The sequence below is a fragment of the Camelus ferus genome, chromosome 6 (genome assembly GCF_009834535.1).
Source record: "Camelus ferus isolate YT-003-E chromosome 6, BCGSAC_Cfer_1.0, whole genome shotgun sequence".
Lineage (NCBI taxonomy): Eukaryota > Metazoa > Chordata > Mammalia > Artiodactyla > Camelidae > Camelus > Camelus ferus.
In genome coordinates, this window is record NC_045701.1 from 1,887,257 (window position 1) to 1,911,259 (window position 24,003).

Genomic DNA, 24,003 nt, shown 5'->3' on the forward strand with positions numbered 1-24,003 from the left:
GGAGACCACGGCAGGCTTTTCTAGGAAGTCTGTCTGGCGAAAAAACAAAAAACCAAAAAAACTCCTACAAGATCACTGTGACTCACTTTTGACATACAAATACCTGAAACTCATAGGCAGTTTTTTGATGGGTTAGTTGTACCCCAGGTTCCTATGTTCTGGTGCCCTCATTCCAACTATTATTTTTGGTTTTCATGAAAAGGCAGAGGATACTGTAGGCCTGTAGGTTAGTTTCAGCTTGTGACTGTTAGACACTGACTGTGATCTAGCTCAGACACTGTGTAGTAGGAACGAAGGCTGGTAACCTGAATTGTATTTTTGGTTCTGCTCCTATTCGGAAAGTGGTTTCTTTTTTCTGGTCCTCAGTTTTTGTATCTAAGGAGTGAGTGAGTTGTACCAACTGATCTCCAGAAACTCTTGGCCTGTGCACCAGCGTTTGAGTACTTTTTGTTTTAAATTTGGAAAAGAATGAACTTGTTAAACATTTGAAACCAAATAGAAAAGATGAGGGAGAAAAACTGTACTTAGTGTAGACATTTCCATTTTTTAAATTAAACTCTACATTATGATATTGATGCTGAGAACTGGAATGAGATAATCTTCAGTCTTCTCCCTCTAGTCTGATGTGGCACAGATGTGATAATAAAGTCCATATGCAGCCTCGCTGAAAGTATCTGATTAGACATAAAATGGTAAAAATAAAAAAATCTGATAAGCAAATTGAGCACAAAGAATGAAAGCAAAACAAAACAAAAACCTACCCAGCTCCTAAAACTTTGGAAGGTGAAATTCATTTTCCCAACTTACTGGTTCTGTTCTCATCTGGATTTAGAGAAAAGAGAAAGAAACAACTTTTTTCTATATGCTGAGTAAATATATTCATCTATTGAAAGTCAAAGACAGTAGTATGTAATTGAAATTTGAAGAGCTCTGAGTTACACATTGGTTTGTTCTCTTGTAGTTTAGACATCAGTGAATAAAATGAACCATCCCTAATGGATCCAAATATTCTAAATTGCAGTTAGTTTTCAGTATATGACATTTTCATTTAATTTGGTTTAATTTTTTTATGTTAGTTGAAGACACTGATTTGCAAAAAGCATAAGTCACATTTTATTCCAGTTCCTATCAATACACCCAGGTTAGGGAATATCAGGGGCTGGTGCTGGTGGGAGGTACTGGTCCCCCACTTCTTGTGACTTTCCCCATTAACACGTAGTGTGTTATTTCACTCTTTGTGCTTCCCCCCTTTAAGAAAAAAATAGTCAATTTGTTATCTTAAAAAATTGCCCATGAATGAATACTGATTTCGTACGGTGGCTCCTCCTACCCTTTACAGAAATCAGTTTTTACATTGTTTGCTGCGCTCCGTGGTTTAGTTTGCCTTCTTCCATATGTGCTTTTATTGGCATATTGCTATGCCACCTGCTTGAAGTTTGAAATGTTAGGTTTGGATGCAACATAGACTTTGATCTAGGAGTTGGGTTTTTTGTTTTGTTTTGTTTTGTTTTGTTTCTCCTGTGAGACAGTTACATGAAAGCAGGATCTTTGATTTTAGTAATTTATGTGTTTTTCCTGCTTATTTCTTACCTGAACATGTCATAATGCTCCATGCGGGACACTGCAGCTGGCTGCTCTGGAGTTGATTGAAAATTAATAAAAGATGATAACTTTAGGTAGAAATTAAGCAGAAAAGAACTGCTGATTTCTTAAAGAGATAAAGTAAACTCAGATTTTCTTATTTTATTAACTTTTTTTATTGAGTAATAGTCATTTTACAATGTGTCAAATTCTAGTGTAGAGCACAATTTTTCAGTTATATATGAACATATATATATTCATTGTCACATTTTTTTCTGCTATGAGCTACCACAAGATCTTGTTTATATTTCCCTGTGCTATACAGTATAATCTTGTTAATCTATTCTGCATTTTAAAATCCCAGTCTGTTCCTTCCCACCCCCCGCCCCCTTGGCAACCACAAGTTTGTATTCTATGTCTATGAGTCTGTTTCTGTTTTGTATTTGTGTTTTGTTTTGTTTTGTTTTTAGATTCCTATGTGAGCAATCTCATATGGTATTTTTCTTTCTCTTTCTGGCTTACTTCACTTAGAATGACATTCTCCAGGAACATCCATGTTCCTGCAAATGGCATTATGTTGTCAGTTTTTATGGCTGAATAGTATTCCATCATATAAATATACCACATCTTCTTTATCCAGTCATCTGTTGATGGACATTTAAGCTGTTTCCATGTCTTGGCTGTTGTAAATAGTGCTGCTATGAACATTGGGGTGCAGGTGTCATTTTGAAGTAGGGTTCCTTCTGGATTTATGCCCAGGAGCGGGATTCCTGGGTCATATTGCAAGTCTATTCCTAGTCTTTTGAGGAATCTCCATACTGTTTTCCACAATGGCTTTCCTTGCTTCCCTCTCCCACTCTTAATGATTTAGATGTCTTCTTTTACAATTTTGTGTTTATTCTTTTTGTAATTCATGGCAGTTGTCTCCTTTCCAGTTATGAGTTTCTCATTTTTGTAGCATCCTGCTTCTTTTCTATTTAGAGTAGACCTGTCAATATTTCTTTTAGCATGGGTTTAGTGTAAACTCAGATTTTCAAGTATTGGTGCAGAACTTCTGTTAATTCAAGAATATCAATACTGGTTTTAGTGAAAAATTTTAGCAAGTTAGTTTCAAAATGTGCTTTATGTCAAAGGTAAATTCTGAAATTTACTTGAAATCTAATTTTTTAGTTAAAAAAAGAGTTTTGGGGGGATGGTATAGCTCAAGTGGTAGAGCGCATACTTACCATGTACAAGGTCCTGAGTTCAATCCCCAGTACCGCCTCTAAATATAAAGAAAGAAAGAAACCTAGTTACCTCCCCATGACCAAATTAAAAAAAAGGTTTCATTTTCAGCATAACAGGTCTTAATAACCATATGATGAAAGTTTACCAATGAAAATAATACACGTGCACACATACATGCTTCATAGATCATACATTATTCCCAGCAGTCTTTGGGACTAAATAATTTCCCCCCAAGCTATGGGAGTGTTCCAAATATATAATCTTAGCTCTGGAATTTAAAATTTAACTTCTAGTCTTCTGTGTCTTGTGAGTCGTGAGTTTGAGGAATATTTTATATGTTCCTCTTAGCATGCATTGAAAAGGAGTTTGTGGCCCTTTTGCTATGTATTCTTATGATAACCCATTATTAGTGGCATGTCATGTCACTTCTCTGAGCTCATTTCCACCTCCGGATAAAATGGAGATTTTGGGTATGGGCATGAGAGATGGAGCTTGGGTCGGAACAATTTCTGATGTCTCTTCCAGGTCTAAATATTGTATGACATTATTGTGACAGAATGCTCCAATGGTTTCATGGCCACATCTGTGTTTGTTCATTACTGACTTGGCTTTTACTGTAAGAATTTCATTTGTTATACCCATGCTGCATTTGGACTTCTGAACGATTTAGTAATTTTCCAAATCCTTTCATTTAAAATTTGCCACAAGTGTCTTTGTCAACAAGAATTTGAGTTGACTTTCAAAGAAACTAAAGCAGACTGAATATAAATGGAATGGGGTCATTTATCAGTATCTGTTCTTTTATTTCATTAGTTGAGTTAATGTCTAAGCATTCGGCCCAGGGACTGTGTCTAGCTCTTCCATTTTATTAATGACTTAGCCTTGCTGCTGTCTTCCTTTTAGCCTGCAGTAAGTACAGAATAGTTAGAAACTGTTGACAATTTTTATAATCTTTCAGCTCCCATGAAGTATGTAAGCAATAAAATAAATGTCATTCTTTCTCTTCTTCTTGCTCTTTTCTGGGCATTTCGCTAGATGACTGTTTTGGTCTCTGCTAGTGTCTAATCTGGTCACAATAGTTTTTGTGTTCTGAAAGACAGAAGCCAATTAATTGAATTAACCTATGTCACCATTACTTTTACAGCCAAATGATCAGAGAAGAAAATACCCTAATAAATGGGAGGCCCTTTGAAATCCTTGTATAAAGAGAAGCAGTGAAAGTACATTATTAATTTGGTATCTTACTGAGAAAATTGACCAGTGAATGTTGGTTTTGCATTTTCCATGGTAATGTTGTGTCATTTATTTAGATATCCTTGGAACAGAAGATCTTATTGTGGAAGTGACTGCCGACGATGCTGTGAGATTTTATCCCTGGACCATTGATAATAAATACTATTCAGCAGATATCAATCTATGTGTGGTGCCAAACAAGTTTCTCGTCACTGCAGACATCGCAGAGTCTGTCCAGGCCCTTGTGGTTTACTTTGACAGCACACAAGTAAGATTTTGTTTTCCACGGACCTTGAATAAGAAATCATTTTGCCGTTTCTCTTTTTTCCGCTGTAAGTTCTTTTAATGTCTCTTTCTCTGTTTCTGTTTCTGTTCGTGTGTTTGTTTCTCCTCCCTCTAGAAATCTGGTCTTGATAGTGTTTCGTCATGGCTTCCCCTGGCAGAAGCATGGTTACCTGAGGTGATGATCTTGGTTTGTGATAGAGTCTCTGAAAACGGTAAGGCGCTCCGGTGGGACTGTGGTTGGTACACACATTTGCCGTTCCTTGGTAAACGATGCATTGGTTTCCATAACTTAGAAAGTACATCTTAATGTGATTTTATTACCTTACAAAAATACTTTCAGCTCTTTCTCTTTGGAATCTTGCACTGTTTACATTTTATTTTTAAAGAATGGGCACTTTGGGTTTCTCAGACTTTTGGGTTTTCTTTACATTGCTTTATGTTGGATGCCTTTAGCATAACGTTAACATGAAAGGTAACGCTTTGAGATCTGGGGAGGGTATTGCGGCAATGTTCACGCTGTGTTTTATTTTTGCTTATAAAGAATGTCTTGCATGTTATTTTAGGTGTAAACCGACAGAAAGCTCAAGAATGGTGTATCAAACATGGCTTTGAATTGGTGGAACTTAGTCCCGAAGAGTTGCCTGAGGAGGATGGTGAGTATTTGTGTGTCAGGAGAAAACATGGTGTTTGGATTCAGATACGAGAGATTATTTGAATTCAGGGAAGAACAATCAAAGTGATACTCAAAAAATGTTTTTTCCTGAGCTCTTTGAAAATATTTGTGCAAAATCCACAGATGTGATCTGTTAATTGAATAACCCATTTATGTGGTTTTACCACCCATTTTAGGACTTTTGAATTTTTCTTTTCCTCTTGTGGCTACAGGTAGACATTTCTACCTTAAATCTTAGTCATTTGCCCAATCTCTTATCCTTTCTCTGCTACCAGCAAAGGAGGGTTTGACCTATATTCATAAATGGTTGAAGTTTATGTTCCTTATTTTGAATTTTTTTTTTGACATTGCATTTTGAAAAGGAATTTATTTTCCACTCAGTTGAGTCGTGCTTATTTTGAATCTGTAGTAACCGGAGGCTGAATTCCCAGGAACCCCTGGGGCATGCCGGTACTATGCGTATGTCTTCTGGATATTAGACGCCAAAGATAGACCCAGAATGCACTGTCACCCCTCCCTGCCTTCCGGGGGTGGCTCTGTACTTCCTTCTCCTTCACAATAGACTTTCTGCTTCTTCCCCTTCTCCCATCCCTCTACTCATCTTTTCTCCTTCAAAGTACAGCTGTGTTAGCTGCTCTGGGGTCTACCAAGATCAGATGGGTTTTGGCCTACCAAAACCTTATCCTCTAGTGCAAGAGATGAAACATGTACACAGACAACTGAATTACCAATTGGAATGTCATAAGTATTGTTAAAAAAATATTCGTGCCATGGAATTTCAGAGACGAGGAGGTTATTTCTCTTTAGAAGCTCAAAGGATGCGTTGGCACCGTGAGCTCTCACATGTCACCTGCTCCATGGGGAAGAAATGGAGAAGGTCCTGGACTTAGAGGACTGGCAGGAAGATGCCAGTTGTTGCAACAGACATTCTAAGCAGGGCAACCAATGTGAATTAAAGTACCTAGGGAGGCTGTAAGTAATCATTGCCGGAAGCCTATATTTTTTAAAAAAAAAGAAATTAAGAAGTATTTTTCTATATTCTGGCTTTTTTAGAATTTTTCCAGATTGTTTTTGTCTTCAGGAATAAAGCCCTGCCAGAGAAGAAAAGGACAAAAATTAAATAAAAGGGCTGATTTTTCCCCCATGTACATTTTTAAGAATATTGAAAATTAATAAGTACAATTTATCTTTCATGTTGTTCTAGGACTCCTAAAACTTGTGCCGTTTTATGTGTATAAGCATGTGTGTGACTGTTCACTTCTGGCACTAGAATGTTCTCTTATTGTTCTTGAGAGTCAGAATTTGAGGCATTTATTTTACCTGGTTTTATTTTGGAATCTCTGCTCCTTTATACCACTGTGCTGCTTCTCGCTCCTTGTCCGAATAATGTTATATTAATTCATCTCAGTCTTCAAAGAGATGTCAACATATCGTCTTTAGGTAAAATGACTAAAACCTTCCTAGAATGTTTTAACGCAGACTGTTCCCAAGCCATATATCCTCATCCTTTATTGACATGTATTAGTTGAACATCAGTATGAGACTTGGTGCTTGTTCGTGTTAAATTCATCTTATTGATTCTAGCTCTTTATTTCAGACCATACTTTTGGTTCCTGGTTATATCATCTGAAGTATTAGTTATTCTTTCAAGAACTGAATCATTCATAGTTAAGATAAACATGCCTTTTATTTCTTCATTTAAACATCGATGGTGATAAGTGCATCTGTGTAGGGCATCTGCAGTTTAGTCCTGCCCATGTTTCTGTTATGTTGTTGGGTGGGTTGGTGTTCTGTAAATGAGTCGTCAGTTCATCGGTTTCTGAATGCCTGCAGTCTTTCGGGCACCGAAAGTAGTGGGTTTAGGTTTAGGTAGTGGGAATAATGAACTCAAGAAGACATGATTCCTGCCTTCCAGGAGTTTCCAGTCTAGAGGGAAGGTCACACCAGTAAATCATAAGTTCCAGCGCGTCTTCTCTCTGGGAGAGGTGCAGAGTGGTGCCATCCCCACTTGTCTTTGAGAATAGCATGAGTAATTTGCCCTTAGTCAAATAGCTAGTAAGTTACAGAGCCTGGGTTCAAATTCATATCTCCTGACTTCTGATTCTCTGCTCTTCCTGTTAAACCACCCAGGGCCAGGCCGGGCCACTAGAGACAGGTTCTCTGTGGACTGTTCTCTGTAAACTGTTAGACTTTTCTCTTTAAACCACATGAAAATTATTTCTGCTGCTATTTTCTGCATGCAGTCTTACAAAACTCGTTAACTGAAGGATCTCCATTTCCTTTGTACACACTCTTACCTACATTGTAGCTAAGAATACAGCCTTGTTACTAATACACTGTCAGATTATTGGCCTGTTACTTTGAGCAGTATCTGTTAAATTCTAGACACACTAAACTAAGTTTTTTTTTTTTTTTCAATGACCCTTTGGCTGTCTCCTTCACTTATGGTTATAGTAATTTCACTTCTCTCTCTTAAACTTCCTCTGATCAAGAAGTTGTTCTCTGAATATCTGTTATAAACAATAATTATCGTTGTATAGTTCCTAGGAGAAGTTAGGGCATTTACAAGATTTTATAGCACACAAAGAGAACGATTCCTGCCCTCAGGAAACTCACTGTCTGTAAATAGCCAAGACTGGGATTTCTAGTACTATCCTAGGATTGTGTAATTGATGGAAACTAACATTTTCAGGGGAATATGAATAGATTCCATTGGTGAGGTAATGGGGTTGACTTTATTATATAAACCTTTTATATTGTGTATTTATTTAATTGTTTTAGTTTCTAGATAATTCTTATCAGGAGCTCTAAGCTCTGTATTTGCACAATATTTTTCCTTATGACGTAAGTTACAATGTGAAGTAACAAGTAAATAAGCAAGATAATTAAGCCACAGTTATTTTAAAACGTGGCTTGAGGGCTTATATATACACTTATAGTTAGCGTTCTGTGTCCAGGGGTTTTACGGCCACGGATTCAAGCAGTAGAGGACCAAAAATATTCAGAAAAAAATTCCAAAAAGTTCCAAAAACTCTGTATTGTAGTAGGTACTATAAGTAATTGAGAGATGATTAAAGTATATTGGAGGATGTACATAGATTATATGTGAATACTGTGCCGCTTTATATAAGAGACTTGAGCATCCACAGATTTTGGTATCCATGGGGGATCCTGGAACCAGTCCCCCACGGATACTGAGGGACAGTTGTAGGTATGTATGTATGTATAAGTGTGTGCCTAAATTTATGTATTTCTCCTCCCTGATCAGATGACTTCCCAGAATCTACAGGAGTAAAGCGAATTGTCCAAGCCTTGAATGCCAATGTCTGGTCCAATGTAGTGATGAAGAATGGTAAGTAACTTGGGACTGAAGGCCCTACAGCGTTTTTTCTCCTGTTCCTTGGAAGTTTTAAATTCTTTGGATATATGTGGAAGCATTAGGGTTGTATCAACTCTGCAGATTTGTTCAATTTTAAGTTCCCAGGTCAAGGAAGAGCCAAAAGTAACATTTCTAAGAATTTTAAATGTTTGTTTAATAGTTAATTCAACAAGAATTTAGAGCTTGCCTGTGATATGCCTGGCATTGTCTTTGACTTTGAGAAATGCCCCAAAATTGTGAAATATGAATCCTATCCTTAAGGATCTCATAGGCCCAAAGTGTGCACTTATAAAATGCTGGGTAACCGTGCAAGGCAGCCTTTGATACGTACAGAATGACTGATAAAAGCAGCAAAAGGCAGTCAAGACCAGAGATGTGGCCTTTACTGTGGGCTTGAGCATAGAGAGAGCGTCAAGCGAAAGTGGGTCTTGGCAGCCGTCCTCATGGGATGGTCAAGATTGAGGTTGGTGAAGGGGCGGGTCGAGAGTGGCAAGCAGGGCAGGAAGCGTGGCATGGAGAATGATGGTTTATGTTCTAGGGCCACTGGAAGACTCTCGCCTAGCAGCTGGAGCTAGCTTAGAAGAGAGAGGCCTGTATTCAAGGCAGGAGAATGTGGGCTTTTTCCTGTACTAGAGATTTTCGTTCACAAGAGAGTAGTGCAGAGAAGTTGGCATCTTTGAAAGGTTCATGCCATGGTGGTATGCAGGCGATTGAAGCAGGCGACTGAAGCAGGTGGAGGTAGAGCCTGAAGTCAGGAGACCGGGCAGCTGCTGCTGCAGTTCAGCGCTCGGACCTGGGCTCACGTGCTGGCCATAGCTGTAGGGGGAGAAGCTGGGTCCGAAATGCAGTCAGAAGGGAGAAGGCTCGTTGGTGTGCATCAGCCTCTTAATGTCTGTAGCAGTTTGCTTGAGGCTGCAGAAGCAAAATACAACAAACTGGAGGCTTAACAAAATACAGCAAGTATTTATTGTCTCACAGTTCTAGATGCCAGAAGTCCAAAATCGAGGTGTCAGCAGGGCTGTGCTCCCTCGGAAGATGCTGGGGAAGGATGTGTTCCAGGTCTCTCTTCTAGCTTCTGGTAGTTCTTTGGTTTGCAGTGGCATCACTCCAGTCTTCACGAGGTATCCTCCTGGGTGCCTGTCTCTGTTCACGTCTTCGTTATAGGATAATAGTCATAATGAATTAAGGGCCCACCCTACCCCAACATGACTTCCCCCTAGCTAATTGTATCTACAAATAAGGTAACGTTCTGAGGTATTGGGGGTTAGAACTTCAACATAAGAATTTGAGGGTGGATATAATTCCACCTATAACATATTTCTTCAGGAATTATGGCCTCCGCAGCGTTTTGCTCTTCTCTGTAGCACTTGGCAGCCTCAGTGGGCATGTTATGCTAGGTGAAACACTACAGAAGGAATGAGAAAAGTCATATTTAAGTGAACTCACCCCATCTTCCCTGAGATGAAGGGTCAAGTGGAAGATCAATTTTATAGAAATAGAATATTTCATTTCAGTGTTTGGTTGCCCCTCGAGTGTAAAGTGAGCTGGGCGCCCCTTAGCTTGCCTGAGATCTGACCTAGCCCGCGCCATCACTGGAGAGTTTCGTCCTGGCATAGAAAGATATTCCTCCCCTTTCCTTCTGTCTCCTTTCTCCTCACTTTATTCTTTCTAGGGGGAATCTGATATGTCTGTTACATTGAATTGCACAGATAAATTAGATTTTATTCTGTTGTAGTAGCAATCAGGTTAAGGTCATGACAGATCTAGAAAAAGTAAAGAGATTTTAGCCTATGTTGTCATCTCCCTGTTACCAGAGCAAGCTCCCCTTGAGGCTTGGTCCTTCCCATTCATTCTTTCATCATTTCTTGTTGAAAACGTAGCATAGTGAGGCATTGCTGTCGGCTGTCTTCACTGTAACAGTGCGTTTAAGGTATGGTACATAAACTGGATCAGTCTGGAATAACATTATATTCAGTGGTGCTTGTTATATTTATGAGAAATATTTTCAGAAGAGCTTATTTGGCTTCAATCACTTTTTGAAAAAATCTGTCCCCCAAGTTTATACATTAAAGAAGTACTGCCTTGTAATTTACGTTTATAGCTATAAATTTAGAAGGTGGACTGAATGTACTTTATTACTTTGGAATTGTGGTCAAAGGTATTTTCTGAAAAAAATGCTGTTCAGACTCTAACCAGTACTCTTTTTTTGTGTGTGTGCAAATATTAAATTCTTTATTGTTATCATTAAGACTACTTTTTTTAGAACAGTTTTAGATTCACAGAAAAATTGAGAGGAAAGTATATAGATTTCCCATATGTCTCCTACCCCAACGCATGTATGAGCTCCCTCTTATCAGCACCCCAGAACAGTGGTACATTTGTTTCAGTTGATGGACCTGTATTGACTCATCGTAATCACCCATGGTTTACATTAGGGTTTACTGTTAGTGTTGTACAATTTTGGCATTTAGATAAATGTATAATGATGGTTATCCATTATCATGGTATCATACATAAAAGTGTTTTTTTCCCATTTTTCAGTTTTATTATGTAGAATTATTCCAGTTCGACTGCACATACACATTATATTGCATGTAAATACATATATACATTAAGCTGCACATTTTTTAAGTTTTCGTGTATGTACTAATTATTGTTCCTAAGAACAGATTAGATCTTTAGCTTTCTAAACTTACATAGTTATCAAAGGAATAAAGCCAACTACAAAATAAGAATAACAGAATGCGGTAATCTAATCGTAAAGGACAGTCAGATGCACTGAAACGGTACTCTTAAAGAGAACTACAGACAAAGGAGGCCCACTGTGGGCTTTTCGTGGTTCTTTGCCTAGATGTATCTTCGTTTTATTTCATTCTTTCTCTACAGTGGTGGTACATTGGTTTGCCGTTAACCAAAAAACCAAAATGTTGCCACTAGCTTAGTTCCATATTTAAGAGAATCTTGACCTACATGGTGTGAAGGAAATTTAACTTGTCCTCTTCGGAGGAGCCCTAGATATGGAAATACAGCGACATTTGGATGCAACCCTCATCTTAGGAAGCGTGAGGGACATCCTTGTATATAGCCCCACATCTTAGAGACACAGCTCTGTATGAATATACGATGGGTTGTGTTACTGCCCTAGGATTGCCCTGCCTCCTGCGCTCTCTGCAGTCTTACTTTGCTGGTGGTCTGAGTGAACTGTGCCGGCTTCCCAGCAGACTGTTGGTTGTTTTTTTTTTTTAATATTTTATTGAAGTATAGTTTGGAATGTTGTCTGCCAGCAGGTGCTCTCACTGGTTTATTTATTTGGGGGATCTCCATCTTTTCTACCTCTCTTTCTCTTTCATTTTCCCCATTTTTATCTTTCTCTCCTTTTATTTTTCTCTTAGTTTTCAAAAATTGTGGTTAAATATACATAGCATGAAATTTACCATGTGTAAGTATACAGTTCAGAAGCATTAAAGTACATCCACATTGTTGTGCAGCCATCAGCACTCAAAGCTTTTTAAACTAAGAAAAAAAATTTTGAATCAAATAGTTGGTTGACAAAGTAAAGAAAGATATTAGAGGTAATTCTTTTTTTGTTTGTCTTTCTATTGGATATGCAGCCAGTTGTTTAAGGAAGGAATAAATTTTTACACAAGAGTTTAGAGAACAGTAAGAGAGGCAGCTTACCTAATTCATTCTAAGGCTAGCTTAAAACAATCCAAATCCCTAAAGGTAGTACCAGTAAAGAAACTTATTAGAGGCCATCTCATTTATGAACATAGATGCCATGATTTTAATCAAAATATTAGCAACCCTAACCCAGAAATCCATAAAGAGAATATAGTATGACCTAGTTGGGTTATTCCAAGTGTAGCATTCTTTAATAAAAGAAAAATCTATTTGAATCACCACATGAACAGGTTACAGGGGGAAAAATTGTATGATTATGGCAATCAATGAAAAAAGCATTTACAAACTTCAAAATCTATATAGAGGGAGGAAATAAAGAAACTGAACAAATTAGAAACGGGCTCCTGTGGCAGAAATTGATAATATGTAACATAGTAAATGCCATACTGAATGTGAAACAGGGAAATGTGGACAGTAGTGCCACCTGAAAATGTCACTTTTAGGATATTCATGACTAGTTTTTTTGTTATTTAATTTATTTTTTTAATTTAAAATTTTTAAAAAATTAAATTAATTTTTAAAATTAAATTAATTAAAATAATTTTTAATTAAAAATTTAAAACATTTTTTGGGGGGAGGTAATTAGGTTTACTTATTTATTTTTGGAGGAGGTACTGGGGACTGAACCCATGGCCTTGTGTATACTAAGCATGTGCTCTACCACTTAAGCTATACCCTCCCCCTGTTTTTTTTCAAAAGTCCACAAATGACAAATGCTGGAGAGGCTGTGGAGAAAAGGGAACCCTCCTACACTGCTAGTGGGAATGCAGTTTGGTGCAGCCACCAGTGGAAAGCAGTATGGAGATTCCTCAAAAGACTGGGGTTTTTTTTATTAGAAAAAATTACAGTAATACTGTAATCACAGTTGATTCTTTGGGATTATTACAATGCTGGTTACATAATTTCAGTTAATTATTTTGGATTATGTATTATCTATTTGGTATTTATCAAGCAGTATTAGAATACTGAGGTTTTGCCATACTGATCTTTAATTTTGTACTGATTCAGAAAAATATTAGTTTGAAACTTATTAAAAATACTGTTTAAAATGTGCTCATCTTAAAAAAATTTCTAATTCTAGTAAGGACTATGAGAATTTAGCTGTTACAGCAAATATCCCTGAAAATGTACAGATCTGACTAGGGTTTTGTTTCTTTGTGGTTTACTGGCCGCTCGGCATTCAAAAGCCAAATGCTTAACCTGAAAATCTAGTTAATTAAAAACTTAGAAATGAGTAGCTTCCTTCCTGTCTTCCACCAGGATAAAGTGGCTGTGTTTCCTAAGTGGGAATTCCTGATTTAAATGAATAGACAGCTCAATCCTTTGCTTATTAAAAGTCTGAACAACTTAAGCTGGTAATAGTATATCTGAATAATTTTTTGCTCCTAGTCTCTTCCTCAAAAGTTAATGATACAGAGGCGAGTGGGGGTGGGAGGGAAGGATAAATTAGGAGTATGGGATGAACAGATACAAACTATGTAAAATAGGTAAGCAGTAAGGATTTACTGTATAGTACAGGGAACTGTATTCAATATCTTTTTATAGCCTATAATGGAAAATAATCAGAAAAAGATATATATATATAAAACTGAATTATTTTGCTTTATACCTAAAACTAACACAATATTGTAAATCAACCATACTTCAATTAAAAAAGAAAGAAATGAAGGATATACTGTGGAGCTGAAAACACATGCACACAAAAGTTAATGGTACAGAAACAACCAAATCAGAAATAGATAGGATTTCATTCAAAATTAAAGACTTTTGAACTTCAAAGGACACTTAGGAAAGGGGAGAGATAACCTGCAGAATGGTAGGAAGTGTTTATCAACCATACGTGTATCTGATAAGGATCTAGTATCTAGAATGTATACAGAACTCATACAGCTCAGTAATAAAAAGTCAACCCAATTTAAAAATGGTGGGAGAAGTTGAACAGACATTTTTCCAAAGAAGATACACAAATGGCCAGTAAGCACACGAAAAGATGCTCAGCATCATTAGGCGTCAGGGAAATCTCAAACTCAGAAACTGCTTCATACCCACCACGTTGGCTGTAATCAAAAAGAGACAGTAACAAGCGTTGGTGAGGATATGGAGGAACTAGAACCCTCATACACTGGTGGCGGGAGTGGAAAACAGGGCTGCAGCCACTATGGAACAGGAGTGATTGCTCTAAAAGTTAAACCACATGACCCAGCAATTCCGCTTATAGGTACTACACCCGAGAGAAAACTTGTGCACACGTGTTCCTAGAGGCACCATTCATAATAGACAGGAAAGTGGAAACAGCTGCTGGACTGGAAGCACCTGCTGAAAAGAATACCCCTACAATGGAATATTATTCAGCCACAAAAAGAAACGAATCATGGATGCCTGCTACAACGCGAGTGGACCTCAAAAACATTCTGCTTAAATGAAAAAAAGCCAGATGCAAAGGCCACATATTTTAGTGATTCTATTTAAATGAAGTGTCAGAGTAAATTCATAGACCGAAAATAGACTAGTGGTGCCCAGGGGCTCAAAAGAGGGGATATGGGAATTCTTTTTGGGGTGATGAAAGTGTTTTGGAATTACAAAGTGATGGTTATACAACTTTGTGAACATACTAGAAACCACCAGATGTTATACTTTAAAGAAGATGAATCTTAAGATATGTAAATGATATCTCAGTAAGAAGGAGAGAGGAAAGGAGGGAGGAATGGAGGGAGGAAGGGAATAGTGTCACTAATGATACTAATGGTAGAAGGGGCGGTGGCGGTGGTAGAAGGAAGTGATCGTGCTGATGAGCCGCTTCTGCTCCAGACGTTACCTTATTTCATCACAGGACCTGAATGAGTTAGACATAGAGAAGTCAAGTAAGTTCCCCAAGGTCATGTAAGTCATCAGTTCTCAACCTTGTTTGCACACTAGAGTCACCCGGGGAACTTCAAAAAGTACTGATGCCTGCATCTCACTCCCAGAGATTCTGTATCAATTGTTAGGAGGTGAGGCCTGGGCCTAGAGATTTTAAAAAACCTTCTCAGTAATTATCCCCAGGTAATTACAATATGCAGCCAAGTTTAAGGACCACAGATATTAGCTATTAACTATCAAAGCCCCTGATCTGAACTTGGATCTCTATAATTTTGATGTCTCATGCATTTAACTCCTATAACACGCAGCCTTATAAATTATTATGTTGTGATGAAACATCTCTCCTTTACTGCTGTTTCTCTACAGAATCAAATGAAGTTTCCTGTCCCAACACTGTCACTTCACTGTGTGCCATTAGGCACATCTTACTCTGTGCAGGCTTCATATTTAATCTGGAAAATGAGGTTGGTCTCCATCCATGGCCCTGGCTGCACAGTTGAATCACCGGGGAAACTTTTATGACCTGTGCGGTCTGGGTCTCACCCAGACCATTTCTCTTAGAGGGGAGGGGTGGCTACAGTATTTTTTAGGTGTCTCAGGAATTCAGATACGCAGCCCTGGTTGAGAACCACTGGCATAAATGATAGTCATCTAGTTCTAACTTGTAGGAGTCTGTGCTTAATCCGTGGGAATAAAGTAGGCATTCTGAAAGCTGCATTAGCCCCCTGACTGATTGACTTTCTCCCTTTCCTAAGGCGTGGAGTCTTGGCATCACTCCTCTGACGTACAAAGCCAGAGGGGAGAGACAGGGCTGTGCTTAATGTAGAGGCACCTGGAGGCAGAGGTGGAAACAGTGGGCCCTGTCCTCTGTGCTTCCTTGGTGCGTATTTCGAGTACGGCTAGTGTGACAAGGTCAGCAGTGCTTGTAGTAAATGGTCCTCCTTGAGACCAGAAAGGAGCAAGACAGCCTTTGTAAGTAGCTGCTTGTCTGGGGCGCAACTGAGACCCTTGCTGTGTCTGCACCATTTGAGTTTTTCTTCTGTTGACCTCAAATTTCTTACTGGTTCACAATTTAAGATCCTATTTCAAATGTTCATTCATTCATTCATTCATTCATTCAGAAAAATTCTTACTGAGTACTAGGTGCCAGACATTGGTCTGTGTGCTGGGGAATACGTCAGGAAACAAAACCAACATTTCTGTCCTTGTGGGGTTTTCATTCTGGTGGGAGACAGTGGTCAGGAGGTGGTGCAAGTAGTAAGTTGAACAGTGTGTTAGAAGACGATGAGTGACCTGAGAGGGAAAATAAGGCAGGGCTAGGGGTGTGGGGATGGCTGGGCAGACCTGCAGTATTAAACAGGGTGGTCCAAGCAGGTCTTCTTGAGAGCTTGAGGTGTGAGGAGGGGGAGGAGGTATTTGCCATGCGGTGTCTGGGAGAAGAGCGGAGCAGCCACGGGAAAGCTACAGCGAAGGCCCTGAGTTCGAGAAGGGATGCTGAAGTGTTTGAAGAATATCGAGGAACGCACTACGGCTGGGGGAGGGGCGGTCAGAGAGAGAGCGGAGGACCAGATTATTTAGGGTCTTGTTGGCCATCGTAGTGACTTCCACGTTTACGCAGGGTCAGCTGGGGAGCTTTTGCTGAATAGAAGAATAACATGATCTGACTTCACAGTTATGAAGAGCTCTCTGGCTGCTTTGTGGGGAATAGATGGCGGAGGAGGTGAGGGACCGGGAAGCTCTCTTAGGAGGCGACGGTGATACTCCAGGTGAGAGAGAGTGGTGGCCGAGTGGCCACCAGAGTCGTAGCAATGGACGGAATGAGAAAAGGTCCAGTGCTGGATCTATTTTCAGGTCATGCCAGCGTGATTTCCCAAGGGTTTGGATGTGAGATGTGAGAGGTAGAGGGCCGTCAAGGAGGACTCCAGGGCTGGGGCCTGAGCGATCTGAAGGATGGGTTGCCATCAGCTGCAGTGAGGAAGCCGCAGGGGAAGCAGACTTCGCGGGGCAGGAGTGATCCAGGAGTCATCTAGTTCTGAGCGTGTTAACTTTGAGATGGGCACTACACTTCCAAGTGGAGGGACCAAGTAGCCAGAGGGATAGAGGTGAGGGGTTTGTGAAAGGAGGCATACGCTTGGCATTTAAAACCTTGAACCTGGATGAGATTACCAGGGGAGTAAGTGTAGTGAGTAAAGAGGACCAAGGACTCAGCCCAGGGGCATCCCACCGTGAGGAGGACAGCAGGAGGAGAAGGAAGCAGCCGAGGACACTGAGGAAGAAAGGGTGATGGGTGGGGTGGGAAAGTGCAGGGTGCAGAGTCCTGCAAGCACAAGGGGAGTGCTGTCAGGTGGAAGGAGGGCTCAGCTGTGCCAGTGCCGCTCACAGGCCCAGTGAGGTGAGAGCGAGGATTGACCTTGGGGTTTAGCAGCGTGGAGGTCATTAGTGACCTTGAGGAGAGCAGTTTCAGTGAAAGCAGGTTTAAGAGAGATTGGGAGGAGAGGAATTGGAGAAGGTGACTCTAAACCATTCTGGAAGTTTTGCAGGAAAAAGGAGTAAAGAAATAGGTGGGTACTAGTGAGAAGAGTGTGGTTGAGTTTTATTTTTTTAAGATGAGAACAGGAGCAGCATTTCCTAGGCTGAAGGAAAAGATCCAGGAAAGAACAGAAAACTGGTGAAGGAGGTGAGAAGGCAGAAGTGCTGGAGTGATGTCTTTAAGTAGGCGGGGGGGGTGGGCAGTGGAGGGGCTGGCCGTGGGGAGGAGGGGAAAGTAAGTCCGTGGAAAGAGGCAGGAGGTGGAGGATGTGGGTGCAGGTGTTGCTGGGTCGGGGAGGTGTGGCATGGAAATCTGGGGAAGCTACTTCGGATTGTTTCAGTTTTCTCAGTAGGAAGCCAGGTTATCAGCTGAGAGCAGAGTAGCATTAGGGTTGGAGGAGAGAGAAAATGTGAATGTCATCCAGGAGAGGGAGAGAGTAGATGAACCTATGGTTGGGTGCGAATGAGGCTGAAACGATAGACATGAATGACTGCTGGACAGCATGAAGGGGCCGGCTGGAAGTCTGGTGTGAGAAATTCATGGTAGAGCCAGGCAGCATGGGGGTGTGTGTGCCTGTGGGGGGGTGTCTCCCCAGCTGCCTTCACTACATGGTTCCTAACATGGACTAATCAGTTGTGCTTTTACCAAGCAAGAGCGAGGCAAGGGGTGAGACAGTGTATATAAGAGAATGATTGTAATGATTGACTGTGGAAGTTAAGATGGGTAAGAAAAGGAGAGAGTAGATCAGTGGGGACAGGGTCAGTGGAGAAGGTGGTTGCCTGGAGATCCCATTGGAGTTGAAGGACAGTCAAGTTGAGGTACTGTAAGGGGGTGGGGGTGAGCTGGGAAGATACGGGGTGGCCAGAGAGTGGGATGCATGAAATTGAGATGATGGAGGGGTTGTAGTTGGTAAACAGAAGATCTCATCGTGTGACCATGGGAACACAAGGCTGAAGCAGGGCAGAGGACAGCATCAACAAAACAAGTTTAGTGAGCCGAGTCAGGTTCTGGGAAGGGCCACCTGTGTGTAGATTCAGCTTGCTAAGAATTCAGGCAGAAGTAGGATTGGAGAAAATGACCGTGAGCCAGTCATTAAAATTGTGAAGAAACAGGGGGAATGATTGGGTGATGGTAACAAGGGGTCTTAGACACTGGCCGTTAACTGTAGTCTGTGTGAGAGTATCAGTAGGCTTTCCTATTCAGAGGAGGTTTCAGAAGTCATTTAATCCAGTGATTCTCAGCCAAGCCCCCTGGGAGCAGGGGAGAGCAGTTCAAATACTAGCCCGCCCTCTGGAGCTATTATTAGCCTGGCCCCCATTGACAGCGACTTCAGCTGGTGAGCCAGTATCACCAGTTGATTGACAGGATGACTTATCTCTTGACTGCTTTTAGAAAGAAAACTTACAGGCACTTTTGAGCTAATCTGTTCCATCCAGTACATGAAGAGCTTCTGTAGCATCCTTGCCAGATGATTGCCCTCCATTTTTGGTTGAATGCTTCTAAAAACAGGTGCCTCAGTACTTTGTGAAGCGGTCCTAGAAGCAGTTAATTGTAGAGAGAAATCAAAGAACTGTCCTGTTAATTCTCAGCAGGTAGAATGTGTCAGGCTGGTAGCTTGGGGAAAGGATATTTATGTTACTTTGTGTCGTTGAGCTGAGAACAGTGGTGAAAATGTCCTCTACGGTGTGTCTTCCCTGCCTCTCCCTGTTACTGGCTTTCATTTTGATCACTCTTCTTTCTAATCTTCCTTGGAGGAGACGAAAGTTCCAATGGAAATGATTTAACTCAGAGCTGTTGAAGTGACCACGGGGGATGGGAAGAATAGAGATTGTCTAAATGATGAGTTTGGAAAAACCAAAGCTGAGAAGGGATTTAATTGGAGTCTGTAGTGTAGGGTATGTATGTATATATGTGGACTTGATTTCCCAAATCCCAGAAGGTAGTTTATGGGAGTACATTACACTAAGAGGTGATCCAGGCAGAAAATAGAGATGATTCCGAAGGGGCCACAGTGAATTCTCATGAATGACAGTTATACCTAATTCACCTTAGGAAGGCCCTTGGCCTAAGCTTTGTAAGACTTTTATTTTGAAGAGCTATCATGTTTTTCTTCCCAGTATTTTTCTGTGCAGTATTTTTTCTACCAAGCCTTGTACTGGCTGGATTGACTGGGATTACATGTTGTTGAATTTTATGGAAGTTCATAAGGGGCATTGTTGTTTTGGGTATGCTAGTGTGTGTCAGCCAGCCAGGTGGAGACATGTGGAGCGTAGACTCCCCATGCGTGCGGCTGGTGTGACGACTTCCTTTCACAGACGGGGAAAATGAGGCCTCAGGGAAGAGAGGTGACTTGCCTTGTACCCACCCAGTGAGTCAGTAGCTAAGGTGGGACCAGAGGGCAGGTCTCCTGGCCCAGGAGTGTTCTGTGTTTTTCCATTCCAGGGTGTTGATTTCCATTGTCGGCTGTTAGAGAGGTGAACACAGAGCAGTTAAATGATTTATCCAGGCTGCATGGGAAATTATTGGCAGAGCCAGGTGAATTCATTCCTTTAAGAGCTCCCTCAGCTGAGGTGTCTGCTGACATGAGTAAGATTTTAACGAGATAGCCAGGAAGTAATGATCATGTCTGAGTTTTTGGACTTTTTAACTTACTGCATTTTAGATCAGTCCTTTTTAAAAGGCTACCTGAAATGGTGTCGATACTAGCTTTATCCCATCATTCTGCACGTAATCCAAAGTGCAGGTAAGGCTCCTGAATAGTTAATGTGATAAATACTTATGCATTACTTGTAAGTGAAAGATAGTTTATTTTTAATTATTTCACTTAGAGTCACAACAGAGTATTCTCTTCAGTTTAAGACTCATTTGTACATAGTAGGTGCTCAGTTAATGTGTTTTTGTTACTTAATTTCAGCTTGTAGAAGCAAAACAGATTAAATTATAGTACCACAGTTGTAGGCAAGTTACTCTTTTAGGAAGCGATTTATAAATCTTCTTGATATAGAGACATAATTTCTGTTTGTTTTGTCTTTGGTGAGGGAAGGTAATTTGGTTTGTTTATTTATTTACTTATTCTTAGAGGAGGTGCCGGGGATTGAACCCAGGACCTCATGCATGTTAAGCATGCGCTCTACCACTTGAGCTATACCCTCCCCCTAGAGACATAACTTCTGGGTTAACTTGTAATAACCTGGCTTCATATTCTTGGCTCTACCAATGTCTTGTTTCATAAGCTAAGGCATTTGTTCTTAACAGGGCATTATCCACCCCAAGAAATTGATTCTTGAAGCCAAGAAATTTATTTTGAAGGCAAAAAAAATCTTCTTTTTATGTATAAGCACAGATACGCATATAACGTGTAAACATATACACAGTATATCCATGATATTATTATTTCAATGAGAATATATCATAATTAGGAAAAAACAATGTCTAGAGAGGCCCTGAGCAGTGAGAGGGGTCTCTGTCCGCAGTTCTGGCACAGAGCTCCTACTGCAATACAATAAAAGAACATTTGGGTTTTGTCCTGTCTCATGAAATAGCTCCAGAGCAGTAAAGGTGAAAACAGCACCTTCTGTTACTCAGTAACTGGCCCCTTCAGGCCACACTGGCGTTTGTGTTAATGGAGTACTTGGGAAGGCCCTGAGGGTGGGGGGCTGTTTGCCAGGGTAAGCAACCACGTGATTAGAGGGTTGGAACTTTCAGCCCCGCCCCCACGGACCTCTGAGGAGGGGAGAAGGGGCAGAGGTTAAGCTAATCACCAGTGGCCAATGGTTTGATCAGCCATTCCTACATAGTGGAACTCCCAGTAAAAACCCTAAGCAGTGGGGTTTGGAGAGTTTCCAGGTTGGTGAGCGCATAGAGGTCCTGGACCCCTTGCCCTGTGCATCTCCTCCATCTGGCTGTTCCTGAGTTATATTATTTTATAATAAATTGGTAACTTAGTAGGTAAATTGCTTTCCTGAGTTCTGTGAGCCATTCTAGCAAATTAGCAAACCTGAGGAGGGGTTCATAGAGACCCCTAATTTATAGTCAGTTGGTCAGAAGTACAGGTGACGACCTGAGCCTTGCAGCTGGTGTCTGAAGTCAGGGGTCGGCTGGGGAATAGGGGGACAGCCTTGCGGAATTGAGGCCCTTAACCTGGGGCAGGGAGTCTCCACTAAGTCCAGGTAGCTAGTGTCAGAATTGCATTAAATTGTAGGACACCAGTTGGTGTCCTCCAAGAGCTGGAGAATTTCTTGGTGTGGAAAAAACCACACATCTGGTGTCAGAAGTGTAGGTTGTGAGTAGAAAAGGAAACAGGTTTTTCCTTTAGGGGCCACGATGGAAACAGTTGAGAAACACTGAGCTGAAAGATCTGGTTGCACATACCAAGCTCGACCTTAGAGGAAATCCCCACATAGCATAGTGTTCACTGCAAAGGTCACACTTCTAGAGAGGTCGGAGTTTCCACTCTGTGCGCTGAAGACACGACTCCCAGTGGTCCAGGAAATGAAGTGGCTAGAAATGCCTTTGCAGCCTGGCCGTGCTCTTTGAGCTGTCTCCATCCACGTCAGTTTGCTCACCATGTACCCTTTCCTATGCTGTCTTGCCTTCCATTTCCTCCACCTGAAAATCTGGCCGTGACTCCAGAAAAGGGATGTCGATAAAGTCGCAGCCACCTGCTTGAGTTACCCTCAGTTCCTGTTAGAGCTGGGCTTACGGCTGTGGGGACCTACCGTTTGGGTGTTTTATAATTTGATAATGTTCTCTTATTGTCATGAAAGGCGAGACTGTGGGGTCAATGCTTTATGCCAAAAGTGACAAAATTTTAAAAGTTGATTCCACCCACTCCCACGCCATTTTTCAGTCTCCAGTGCGACTGTCTTCTCTTTCCATTTGTCTGGTACATTAGAAAGCCTAGTTGCAAAGTGCTTTGTTATCGTTAGATGACCTACGCATCGTGCTCAGTACCATGCCTTGAACTTGGGAGGCACTCGGTAAATCAGACTTGGTTTTAAGGGCAAGGAAAAGAATATGGTTAGTAGGAGCCTGATGAGTTGTTTTGTTATTTTCAGACAAAGCTGTCACTTACTGCTTCACATAGGAAGGTAGCATTATGCACAGAGTCCTTGGTGTTTGTTTAGAGTGCCAAGGTTAACGTTACCCCAAGGCCCCTGTCCCAGGTTTTGTCACCTGAGCACTGGTGAGTGCCGTCGGGGCTGTAATGGGCTGTTGAGTGTTCAGTGGGCTTTTTAATTTTCTATTTTTTACAAATACTGCCACTGAAGGAAGGGCCAGGAAGGGAAATACTGTGATCTTTTACTGTTTCTAATCAGTGAAGGACGGATTAGACTAAACAGGTATTAACAGGGTTGTGACTTTGGTTCCCCAGTGGTAAGCAGTAATTGTGAGATTGGATTTCAAAAGCCCTGAGAGTTGATTTTCAGTTTACCTATTACAGTGTTTATTCTCCAGTGATGCAGGTGGGTAAGGATTAAGTGGAATTTTAATAGAAGCAGTTCTTTCATATGGTAGTTTTCTGTGTTTTCCCACTATAAATGAAAAGAATTGATCGTGTATTAATGTATGTTCCCCTGAATATACTTGGTAACAAGATACCACGGCAGAAATCCCAGATTCCAGTGTAAGGAATTGTTTGCAACTGCTGTACAGGGCAGTGGCAAGAAATGAATACCAAAATACAAGGTCTGTCTGGCTCCTGGATACCTGGGCTGCTCTGAGAAAGTAAATGGCTAGTGCCTTTGTGTGTGTGTGTGTGTGTGTGTGTGTGTTTAAAGAGAGTGAAAAGATGGTTAAAGACGATTTTGAATTTAATGTCACAGAAACTAAAACAACATCAAATTAGTGAAAGGAAGAATGGTTCATGAAGAGGGTTCTGGTGGGATCTGTTCCTGCCTAGGTGATTTTGGGAAGATGGCATTGTGGGCCTGGAACCCACTTTCCTAATCTGTAGGAGAGGGCAGAACTGCATCAACGTTACGTTCTATGGAACAGAGTTCCTTGGGACAGAGTGAGTCGTTCCTCTTTTTTTTTTTTAATCTCAGCGCCTAATATTGTGGAACTGAAAAAGTGACTTGAATAATCTCTGACAGTTGTCTAACTGTGAATGTTGTGGTCAAAAATAAATAAGATATATATTGATTTGTGTGTGTGTGTGTGTAGAAGGCATAACTTGGTGGAGGAGATAGTGTTAAGAGAAAAAGGGGGAAGAGGGTATTATGAAAAATTAGAGAAGATAGAAGGGAATAAATGTATGATTTTTAAAAAATTATCACCCCCCAAAATTGTCCACGGGCAAATAAGTGGTGGGAAATCTCTTCGGATTAGTCACTGTAGAGGCACTGCAGACCTCCTTCTGTGGCCACCTTGCAAAACATTTTTGGTAGTTGTCCTTTGGAATTATTTTGAGCTGGCTATGAACCACCTAGGAAAAGTCTCTTTCTTCATGGTAAAGTTTTGTCTCATTTACTCTCATTATTCCCTACACTTGGTCCTGAACAGTTTTTCACTTGATCCTAAACATTCCTTTGAGGATTTTCAAGAGCGTGCTCC

General features: G+C 40.7%; 1 protein-coding gene across 3 annotated transcripts in view; it reads left to right on the plus strand.

The window, feature by feature from the left end:
• AAGAB (alpha and gamma adaptin binding protein) overlaps positions 1 to 24,003 on the plus strand; it is a 56,893-nt gene that overhangs the window by 11,077 nt on the left and 21,813 nt on the right. For all 3 annotated transcript variants that reach the window (XM_032480894.1, XM_032480896.1, XM_032480895.1), the window contains exons 2-5: positions 4,119 to 4,309; positions 4,442 to 4,538; positions 4,890 to 4,979; positions 8,268 to 8,351. In XM_032480894.1, coding sequence (XP_032336785.1) covers positions 4,119 to 4,309; positions 4,442 to 4,538; positions 4,890 to 4,979; positions 8,268 to 8,351 — 462 coding nt within the window. The remainder of the gene's footprint in view (positions 1 to 4,118; positions 4,310 to 4,441; positions 4,539 to 4,889; positions 4,980 to 8,267; positions 8,352 to 24,003) is intronic.